Here is a 12,153-nt window from a genome sequence, read left to right on the forward strand (position 1 = left end):
AAAAAAAAAAAAAAAAAGTTGGCCTGGCGTGGTGGCATGTCCTGTAGCTCCAGCTACTTGGAAGGCTGAGGTGGAAGGATCACCCGAGACCAGCAGGTCAAGGCCGCGGTGGTCATGAGCACACCACTGCACTCCAGCCTGGGCGACAGAATGAGACTTCTACTCAAAAGAAAATAAAATAAATATTTAAAGTGATAACAGCTGAAAACTCTTCAAAATTAATGACACCACAGATCCAAGAAGTTCAGAGAACATCAAGTAGAATAAACACTCCAAAAAGCTACATGTAGACATATGATATTCAAACTGCAAAATACCAAAATAAAGAGAAAATCTTGAAAGCAGCCAGGAGGGGATAGGTAGAATCTATAGAAGAACAAGGAAAATAATTACTGAAGATAGCTTTTTAGAAACGAAGGAACAAGTGGAGTTAAATGTATCTAAAGTTTTGAAAGAAAAAAACCCACCAACCTAGAACTGTGTATCCAGCAGAATTATCCCTCAAAAATGAAGAAGAAATAAAGACTTCCTCAGACAAACAAAAACTGAGGGAACCCACTGTCAGTAGACCTGTCCTGTAAGAGATATTAAAGATTTTCTTCAGGCAGAAAGATTATGACACAGGTCTGAAATTTGGATCTACCTAAAGAAAGGAAGAGCACTGAAGAATATTCTAAACAAAGGTAAAATAAAATACCTTATTCTTGACTTAAAAGATAGTTGTTTGTTTAAGGTAATCATAACAATGTAGTGAGTGATTAAAATATGAATAAATAAAAATAATGATAGCAATGTCACAAGGAGTAGGAAGGAAGGATTGGGTTAAAGGCTGTTTGTTTTACACGTATCGCTTGAAGGGAGACTTAGATTAGTTGAAGGGAGACTTAGATTAGTCAAAAATGTACATTGTAAACTAATGAACTAGGGAAAAATTTTAAAAATCTAAAAATAAGTAAAATTAACACACTAAGAAAGGAGACAGAATGGAATAATAAAATGCTCAACTAAAAATAGAGAAGGCAGAAAAAGAAGATTCTGATAATGAATAAAATAACAGTTACAAACATGGCTGATATTAATTCAAATACATTAAAAAAATCACTTTAATTGTGGATGAGTCAGATATACCAATAAAAAGATAAAAATCGACTGAGTGCGGTGGCTTAAGCCTGTAATTCCAGTACTTTGGAAGATCAAGGCGAGAGGACTGCCTGAGCTCAGGGGTTCGAGACCAGTCTGGGCAACTTGGTGAGCCCTCATCTCTACAATAAATCAAAAAATAAGTCAGGCATGGTGGTACACGCCTGTAATTCCGGTAACTTTGCAAGGCTGAGGCGGAAGGAGCACCTGAGCCCAGGAGGTTGAGGCTACAGTGGCCATGAGTGTGTCACTGCACTCCAGCCTGGGTGACAGAGTGAGACTCCGACTGAGAAAAAAAAAAAAGTTAAAAATCATTAGAGTATATTTTTTAAAAAAGGCTGGGTGCAGTGGCTCAGCCTGTAATCCCAACACTTTGGGAGGCCAAGGTGAGGAATTGCCTGAGCCCATGAGATTGAGATCAGCCCAGGCAACTTGGAGAGACCCTGTCTCTACAATAAATAAAAAATTAGCTGGCAGGGTAGCATAGGACCGTAGTTTTGGCTACTTGGAAAAATTGCTGGAAGAATTGCCCAGCAGGTCGACACTGGGGTGGCCATGAGTGTGCCACTGTACTCCAGCCTGGGCGATGGAGTGAGACTCCAACTAAAAAAACAAAACAACAACAACAACAAAATTCAATGTATCAAAACTGATAGGATGCAGCAAAAGCAGGTGCTAAGGGGGAACATTTACAGCTATAATGCTTACATAAAAAACAAGAAAGACCTCAAATCAGCAACCTAAACTTACAACTTAAGAAATTAGAAAAAGAACAAACCAAATCCAAAGTTAGCAGAAGGAAGGGAACAATAAAGATTACAGCAGAGAACAATGACATAAAGAAGAGAAAAATGATAAGAGAAAAATCAACGAAACCAGAATATAGTTCTTTGGAAAGATTAACAAAACTGACAAAACTTTAGCAAGATGGACTAAGAAAAAAAGAAGCCTAAAATTACCAAAACAAAAAATGAAAGTGGGAACATTACTCCTGATTACAGAGAAATAAAAAGGAGTATAAGAAAGTACTATAAACAAGTGTACATCTACACACTGGATAACATAGGTGAAATGAAAAAAATTCCTGGTAACACAAAAACTACCAAGACTAAATCATGAAGAAACAGAAAAATCTGAGCAGACCTATAAGTAGTATGAAGAACGAAACAGTAATTTTAAAAAATCACTCAACTGGCTGGGTGTGGTAGCTCAAGCCTGTAATCCCAGCACTCTGGCTGACTAAGGTGGGAGGAGAGCTTGAGGCTAGGAGTTTGAGACCAGCCTAGGCAACACAGCGAGACCCCCGTTCTCTATTTAAAAAAAAAAAAAATCACCCAACAAAGAAAAAGAAAAGCCCTGGACTTGATGGCTTCACTGGTCAATTAAACAAAATTTTTTTTTAAAAGAACATCAATTCTTCTCAAGCTTCTGAAAAATTCACAAAGGGGGAACACTGCTAACTAATTTAGTAAGACAGCATTACCCTGATACCAAAGCCAGACAAAGACACTACAGACTAGTATCACTTATAAGCATCGATGCAAAAATCCTCAATAAAATACGAGCAAACAGAATTCAGCAGTTTATTAAAAGGATCATGTGAGCCGGGCCCGGTGGCTCAGCCTGTAATCCCGCGCCTTTGGGAGGCTGAGGTGGGTGGATTGCCTGAGCCCGCGGGTTCGAGACCCACCTGGGCAGCGAGACCTCATCTCTACAATAAATCAAAAAATCAGCCGGGTGTGGTAGCGCACACCTGTAATTCTGGCTACTCGGAAGGCTGAGGCGGAAGGATCGCTGGAGCCCAGCGGGTCGAGGCTGCGGTGGCCAGGAGCGGCCACTGCACTCCAGTCTGGGCGACAGAGTGAGACTCCAACTCAAAAAAAAAAAAAAAAAAAAAAAAAAGGATCATGTACCATGAACAATGGAAATTTATTGCTAGAGTGCAAGGATGGTTCAATATATAAAAATAAAATCAATGTTAATATGCCACATTAATGAAGTGAAGGAAAAAGCTACTGACCATCACAACTGATGCAGAAGAAGCATTTGACAAAATTCAATACTCTCTCATGACAAAAACACTCAACAAACTAGAAAAAGAAAGACACTATCTTATTATAATAAAAGCCATGAAAAACCCTATAAAAAACATCATACTCAATGGTAAATAACTGAAAGTTTTTCCTTGAATATCAGGAACAGGGCAAGAATGTCCAATTCTATTCAGCATAATATTGGAAGTTCTAGCCAGAGCAAGTAGGCAAGACAACGAAATCAAAGGCATTCAAATAGGAAAGGAAGAAGTACAATTATCTTTACTCACAGATAACCTAATTTTATATGTAAAAAACCCTAAAGATTCCACACAAAAACCTGTTTGAATAATTGAATTCAGCCAAGTAGCAAGATACAAAGTTAACAACTCAAAATCAGTTATATTTCTAAACACTAACAATGAACAATCTGAAAAGGAAATTACAAAAATAATTCCATTCACAATAACATCAAAAAGAATAAAATGCTTAGGAATTAACCAAATAAGCAAAAAATGTGTACAATATAAGCTATAAAACACAACTAAAAAAATTAAAGAAAAAAGATAACTAAATGGGAACACATACCATATTCATTAGTTAGGAGACTTAATGCCGTTAAAATATCCATATTATCCAAGTGATCTAGAGATTCAATGAAATCCCTATCAAAATTCCTTTTTTTTTTTTTTGGAGAAATAGAAAAATCCATCCTAAATTCATATGGAATTTCAAAGGATCCTGAATAATGAAAACAATCTTGAAAAAGAGAACAAAGCTGTTGGACTTACATTTCTTTTTTTTTTTTGAGTTGGAGTCTCACTCTGTCACCCAGGCTGGAGTGAGGTGGCTGGAGCCACCGAGCCCGGCCGGACATATATTTCTTGATTTCAAAACTTACTACAAAGCTTCAGCAATCAAAACAGTATGGTACTGGCATAAACCAAGATATACAGACAGACCAATAAAACAGAATAGAGAGCCCAGAAATATAACCTTACATGTATGGTCAAGACAATGGAGAAAGAACAGTCTTTTTAATAAGTAGTATTGGAGCCGGGCTCGGTGGCTCAGCCTGTAATCCCGCACCTTTGGGAGGTTGAGGTGAGTGGATTGCCTGAGCCCGCGGGTTCGAGAACCGCCTGGGCAACTTGGCGAGACCTCATCTCTACAATAAATCAAAAAATTAGCCGGGCGTGGTGGCATGCGCCTGTAGTTCCAGCTACTTGGAAGGCTGAGGCGGAAGGATCGCCGGAGCCCAGTAGGTCGAGGCTGCGGTGGCCGGGAGCGTGCCACTGCACTCCAGCCTGGGCAACAGAATGAGACTCCAACTCAAAAATAAAAAACAAAATAAAATAAATAAATAGTACTGGAAAAACTGGATATTCCACATGCAAAAGAATAAAGCTGAATCTTTATATAACACCATATGTAAAAACCAACTCAAAATGAAACAAAAATAATACAATTCTTAGACAAACACATAAGGCAAAAGCTTTACAACACTAAATTTGGCAATGGGTATGACACCAAAGACATAGGTAACAAAAGAAAAAGACAAATTAGGCGAAAAATTTAAAACTATTGTGCATCAAAAGACACATGTATTTGTGTCTGTAATCTCAGTGCTTTGGAAGGCCAAGGTGGGAGTATTGCTTGAAGCCAGGAATTTGAGACCAGCCTGGGCAACACAGTGAGACCTCTGTCTTGACAAAAGTAAAGACCAGGAGTTCAAATTTGCAGTAAGCTATGGTCATACCACTGCTCCAGCCTGGGTGAGGGAGTAAAACTTTGACTCTAAAAAAAATTTTTTAAAAGATAGTATCAACAGAGTAAAAAGGCAAGCCTAAAAATGGTAGACTATATTTGCAAATCAGCTAATCTGATAAAGGACTAATATTCAGAATATAAAGAGAACTACTAAAGCACCACCACAACAAAAGACTTGATTAAAAAATGGGCAAAGGAATTAAATCAGGATTCTGCAAAGAAGATATTCAAATTGCCAATCAGTACATGATAAGATGCTTACCATCACTAAACATAAGGGAAATGCAAATCAAAACTACAATGTGATACCACCTACCATTCATTAGGATGGCAACTATTAAAAAAAACCCCAAAGAACAAACCCCCCCAAAAAGAAAAAAAACCCAAACAAAAACCAGAAAATAACAAGTGTTATTGAGGATGTGGAAAAATAGAAACCCTTGTGTGCTGTTGGTTGGAATGGTGGAAATAGTTGGTTCCTCAAAAATTTAAAAACACAATTGCCAAATGATCCAGTAATTCTACTTTTGGGTATATACCCAAAAAAGAACTGAAAACAGGGTCTGGAAGAAATATCTGCACACAACACATTCATAGCAGCATTATTTGCAATTGCTACTGTATGGAAACAACAGTAGGAGTCCATTGAAGGATGAACAGATCAGGAAAATGTGGTATATCCATAAAATGAAGATTAGCCAGTCTTATTTTTAAAAGGAAGGAAATTCTGACATATACTACAACATGGGGAAACCTTGAGGATATTATGCTAAGTGAAACAGGCCAGTCACCAAAGGACAAATCTTGTATGATTCCACTTAAATGAAGTACTTAGAGTAGTCACAACCACAGAAAGTAGAATAGTGGTTGCTAGGGCTGAGGGGAAAGGGGAGTAGGGAGTTATTGTTTAATGAGTGAAAAGTTTCAGTTTTAGCTGGCATAGTGGCTCATGCCTGTAATCGCAGCACTTTGGGAGGTGGAGGCAAAAGGATTGCCTGAGCCCACGGATTCAAGACCAGCCTGGGCAACTTGGTGAGATCTCATCTCTACAATAAATCTAAAAATTAGCTGGGCATGGTGGCGCACGCCTGTAGTTCCAGCTACTTGGAAGGCTGAGGCGGAAGGATCACCTGAGCACAGCAGGTTGAGGCTTCGGTGGCCATGAGTGTGCCACTACACTCCAGCCTGGATGACAGAGTGAGACTGACTCAAAAAACCCCCAAAAGTTTCAGTTTTACAAGATGAAAAGAGTTATGGAGATGGATGGCGGTGATGGTTTAACATTGTAAGTTCTTTCTTTTTCCTTTTGGAGTCTGGATCTCACTCTGTTGCCCAGGCTAGAGTGCAGTGGGTATGATCACAGCTCACTGCAGCCTCAAATTTCTTGGCTCAAGCAATCCTCCTATCTCAACCTCCTGAGTACAGGGACTACAGGTATGTACTACCATGCCCAGGTAATTTTTTTATTTTTTATTTTTGTAGAGATGAAGTCTCGCTATGTTGCCCAGGCTAGTGGTTTCAAACTCCTGGACTTAAGCAATCTTCCTGTCTCCTAGTGCTAGGATTACAGGCATGAGCCACTGAGCCCAGCCTAACCTTATAAATTTTATGTTATGCATATTTACTATAATTTAAAAAAAGGGGGGGGGATTGTCTGGGTGCAGTGACTCATACTTGTAATCTCAGTAGTTTAGGAGTCCAAGGTAGGAGGACTGCTTGGGGCCAGGAGTTTGAGACCAGCCTGAGCAACATATTGAGACCTGTCTCTAAACAAAAAAGAAATTTAAAAAAGAAAAAAAAAAGTAAAGGGATGAAGAAAGAGATACCATGCCAATACTAATCAAAAGAAAGCTGGAGGAGCCATGTTAATTTCAGACAAAGCTGATCTGAGAGCAGAGATAAAGGGCATGAAATAATGATAAAGACTAAATTCTCCATGAAGATGTAACAATCCTTAATGTGTATATACCTAATACAGCATAAAATTATGTGAGGCAAAAGTTGATAGACTTACAAAAAGAAACAGATGAATCCATTATCATAGCTGGAATCTTTACTATCCCTTTATCAGAAATAAACAGATCCAGTAGGCAGAAACCAGTCAGAACACAGTTGAACTCAAGAGCGCCATCAATCAACTGGATATAATGGATATCTGTAGGCCACTTCATCCAACAACAGCAGAATACATATTCTTCTCAAGCTTACATGGAACATTCACCAAGACAGACCATATTCTGGGCCATAAAACACACCCTAATAAACTCAAAAAAACAAGAAATCACAAAATGTATGTTCTTGGATCACAATGGAATTAAAGTACAAATCAATAACAAAAAAATAGCTGGGAGATGCCCAAACATTTTAAATTAAATTCCCTGGTTTATAGTTTACATTTTTCCTCCAGTATTTCATTATTGTATTTTCCTCTGTAATTACTCTGAACTTTTAAATAACTTTTATCTCAACATACAAATTAAATGTATCATTAGTATGAAGACATTTGAAAAAAGAAATTAGTCTTCAAGTTTTTTTAATTTCAAGAAAATACAATTTTCATAGTACTCAGCCTAAACAACTATGGTACTAAATATTTACCCACAATGTCCAATGTATAAATTAAAACAAGAATTAAAGGCAACCCCCTTGGGTCCCCTCCCACTGTGGGAGCTTTTCTGTCCTCTCAATAAATTCTACTTTCAAAGAAAAAAAAATTGGAATTACAACTATAGTGGCATAACGTCTTAAAGGAAACAACTGTGACTGTTCCACAGCAGAAACTCCTAAAGGTCCCAACAATGCGAAAATGGATGCAGACAAAGACAGGTCAGAAGAACCTCAGTACCCCTATCCTCTAAGATCAGCACCCACCTTTTGCTTTCCAAATACATTCAGAACACCACACTGAAAATCCTGCTCTTGATCGTCTCTAAGAATGTACTCTAATACAACTGAAGAAAAGTTTGTGCTATTTTAATACAGCTCTCTGAAAAGTGCCTCTGACTCCTCCGGGGTTGTTAAGCATTATGCATTAGATTACAGACATATCCACAGCATTCAATCAAATTAAACTAATTCAGGTAACACAAGCAATTTCGCAAAAGCCTGGCTTGCTTAGAGGAACAAATATTTTCATACAAGGTACAAATTAAACATTTTGTCAATAGTATCTTACTTTTCCAAATAAAAATGCCCTCCAACTAATGCATTTTAAATGAATCAGTGAATAAATAGACTTGACTGAAAGAAGCGATATTAAACATAAATGATCCTCCTAAAATGTTTTTCTTCTCCTATGACCCTTACATAGACTACCTTTAGTTTCCTGAGAAAAGGCCAAAAGTCGGGGAAAAGAATTAGTTTTTAACTACAGTGCTCTAATAGTCTTTGGTAATAAACAATCTCACTACTTTACTTGAATATTTTTAGAAACTATTTCTTGAATTGCTTACACCAGCAAAAATATATAACGGAACATTCTATAATCTTTTCTCAGGACTAGGAAATTGAATCCTATTCAGTGAAGAATAAGGAGTAGAAAACTTCCTAACCTTTCATATTTACCCAGAGAAAAACAGGCTACAAACCAGTCAGATCATGAAATAGTCTGGCTTTGACTATATACCTGAAAGATGCTATTAAAAGCATTCTATTATTAAGGCATTACGAAATGTTCAAATTGAGCAATATTCAGTCTAACAAAATTTGAGCATGAACTTTTGTGTGGTTCTGTCAAGTAATTATAATAGAATGTGACAAATGTGTTATACTCTACTCTAAACCTGTGTTTATTAATCTCCCACCTATGCCCCTCCACAACAAACACACAACAAACCTCACTCATGGGCTACACATAACCCACTTCAGAGAGACCCCTCGTGGGGAGAAAAAAACATGCACGTGGTCTGGAAAAGCCCCTCTATGTCATGTCCTCCCTTTCTCTTCCAGTTAAAATCACTGTTTGAAATAATAATTAGTAGAGTTTTGGGAAATTTCTATTTTTAATTGATTAGAGTTAACTTTGAACTAGAATAACTAGTATAAAGAAAAATAAAAAACAATCAGAATTATGGCAAGTCAACAAAAGTAAGTTCAAAACAGAGAGGCAAAGCTCAGATCCAGAAGATAAAATCAACCTAAAAATTTCACTGCAAAGTCTAAGATGCTAAATATATGCATGGGGTTCTCTAAGAAGAAATGCATAAAAACCAGTCTTTTCTAAATCCTTACTTCATTTCCTGAATGGGCTCCTAGCACATGTGGTTTCTGGCAGACTCTCATCCCCACCTCCCCTTCCTACGGGTACTATGATTTCTAAGGCACTGTGCTTAGAGTTCCTCCTTTAGGCTTATGTACTTCTACAAGACCTTAAATTTCACGCTAAAGAAGCATAATCATTTTAGACTTTGTACAGTCCAATCAATGGTAAATGACTCATGCTAGATTCAAATTATTTTACCCACTACATTAAGGAAAAAGAACCATACTCCAGAGGGTCATGAGCAGATAGCTGAACTTGTATGGAAGTATCCCTAAGTTTAATCTGTTAGCAAAATCATCTGAAAAACCCGTTTGTTCTATTTAAGTCTGAATGAATAAACCATGGCCTTCATGACTGCTTTACAACTGTAAAGGTTCAACATAACAAGTACTTAAGAGATTATGGCAATTCATTTACAGAACTGCCTATCAAGAGCAGATGTTGTCCTATGCAAGTTGCCAACTTACAGACTTCTGTCTGTCTAAATACGTACTCCTGTAGTATCTTAGTGATGGGCGAGTTTCCAGGCCCTCTCTGTCCCAACTTACCTTACTGTGTGTGAAGGGGGGCGCTGCGTATAAGGTGGGGTGGATGAGAGGACGAGGCAGGTGTGGGACGGTGTGCAAAGGCACGTGTCCATGGATGTGGGGGTAAAGGTGCAGTGCAGGGTGTGTGGGCTTTTCCGGGCTCATGAACTGATGGCCAGGAGGAAGGGCTCCAGCTGTCATTGCAGATGGCGTTAGTCCAGAAGCTTCTTGTTTACAAACATGACATTCACAAGTGTTCGGAGCTTGTTCAGCCTAAGAGGAAAGAAAAAAATAATCTCACTAGTTATGTAGTGAAAACAAAGAATGGTGTGGATTCAATTAAAGTCACTCACACTCTGTTAAGTAGTTACAAAGCAAATATAAAGGTGGCAGGGTTTGTCCTAAAACCCTGAGTTGACCAGGCCCCTCCTTGAAATGAAAAGAGGGACCCCAAGAAGACGGACTGAAGAAGCTGCAAAGAGAAGAGAGGTACATCTCATTCCCCAGCTGGATGTCCGCTCAGGTGGCAGCCATGGATCTACATCCGATGCCTGATGCAGATAATTTCACTTCCCAAATGTGAGCAGAGAGAAGGGAAATGAAGATGACAGAATGGAGAGAGGGAGCTGGCACTAAGGAGAGTAAAACCAATAGACGGCTATGGCTCCACTTGGGCTCAAACTGCTTCCTAAATGGTTACACAGATTATCCAAAATGAAGTAGAGATGGGACTTTCAGCTAAGGTGGAATAAAGAGGTCAGTGGCTCTTCTCCCTCAGAACAAATGTAAAACTGAACACAATTGTCAATGGCAACCATTTTGAGGCTCTGAAAATCAGCCAAAGGAAAATACTGAGAAGCATTTATTCATGCAAATCAGCTAGAACTTCAGGGAAGAATAGCAGGAGTCTGGCATTCTTGTGTGGAACCCTTTCTGCTCTCTGCACTCCACCCCTAGCTCAGTCGCTGGCAGTGAGCACCAGAGTTTTTTTTTGAGTGGAGTTGTTTTTTTTTTAATTGGAGTCTTACTCTGTCACCTAGGCTGGAGTGCAGTGGCACGCTCTCGGCCACTGCAGCCTTGACCTGCTGGGCTCAGGTGATCCTTCCACCTCAGCCTTCCAAGGAGCTGGAACTATAGGCACGCACCACCATGCCCAGCTAATTTTTTGAGTTATTGTAGAGATGAGGTCTTGCCAAGTTGCCCAGGCTGGTCTTGAACCCCTGGACTCAGGCAATCCTCTCTCCCTAGCCTCCCAAAGTGATGAGATTACAGGAGTGAGCCACCACACCCAGCAAGCAGGGGTGCCAGTAAAAATCAGCTCTTCCCAAAAAGGGCAGCCTAATGTCTGTTAGGCAGAGGCTAAAGCAATAAAAGCAGTGAACTCACAAGGGAATGAACAAGAAAGAAAGCCCATGGCTCTGTTAGCTTGAGACAAGGGTCTTATGTGGGTAAGTGGCAGAGGAGATGCAAAATGAAGAACTTGGAAATGAGAGAGCCATGAGAGGGCTCCTTAAGCTGTCCACAACTCACTGGTTAACCAGGACACCATGATACATGCACAGAGGAGACTGCAGGGACCAGAGGAAGGGGCCACCAGAAATGACTTGAGATCGGGCTGAGCACTGAGTGCATTCAGCAACCTATACACAGGTACATCAGCAAACAGTGGAGCAGTGGAGCCCCTGTGCTTTCAAAGTGCATGGGGCTACCTCTGCCCAAGTAATCAGTTGACCAATAAGCAAGGCGGACAAAGGGGAGACCTCTAAAATCAAGCTAAAAAACAGAGTAAAGTATGTGAGTTGAGACATTGCAACTAACTACATAATGTGGGGCATATAGATTGTGCAACTTAACCCAGGAAAGTAACAAAAGCAAAGAAACACAAAATCAACAAATTAACTTTGAAAAGGGAAAGTCACAATGCAAAGTTGCCGCATTATTTTAAATGTCCAGTTTTTCAAGAAAAAATTATAAGACATGCAAAGAAAAAGAAAAATCGTGTTCAACATTTAAGAAATGAATAGTTGGGCAACCCCTTCAGGTTCCCTCCTGCTGTGGGAGTTTTTCTGTCCTCTCAATAAATCCTGCTTTCACTTAAAAAAAAAAATGACTAGTCAAACAGTCAATAGAAACTGGTTATGAGTGGGTCCAGATGCTAAATTGGCACACAAAGCTATAAAATCAGCTGTTGTAACAGGTTCAGAGAATTAAAGGAAAACATGGAAACAACGATTCAACAAACAGAGAATTAAAGAGAAACTTCAAAAAAGAATATAAATTCTGAAGGTGAAAAAGTACAATAACTAAATAAAAATTTCACTAAAGAGGTTCAAAAGCAAATGTAAGATGGAAGGAAAAGAATCGGTGAACTTGAAGACAGAATAACAGAAACTATCCATCTAAAGAACAGGGAAAAAAGAGA

The 12,153-nt window shown here is 38.9% G+C and overlaps 1 protein-coding gene across 1 annotated transcript in view; it reads right to left on the bottom strand.

Annotated features, from left to right (window-relative positions):
* FAM193A (family with sequence similarity 193 member A) overlaps positions 1-12,153 on the bottom strand; it is a 79,937-nt gene that overhangs the window by 38,927 nt on the left and 28,857 nt on the right. Inside the window, exon 7 of the mRNA XM_008066383.1 lies at positions 9,753-10,004. Coding sequence (XP_008064574.1) covers positions 9,753-10,004 — 252 coding nt within the window. The remainder of the gene's footprint in view (positions 1-9,752; positions 10,005-12,153) is intronic.

This window comes from Carlito syrichta, unplaced genomic scaffold (assembly GCF_000164805.1).
Source record: "Carlito syrichta isolate Samal-C Ts95f unplaced genomic scaffold, Tarsius_syrichta-2.0.1 Scaffold308899, whole genome shotgun sequence".
In the NCBI taxonomy this organism is placed as follows: Eukaryota; Metazoa; Chordata; class Mammalia; order Primates; family Tarsiidae; genus Carlito; species Carlito syrichta.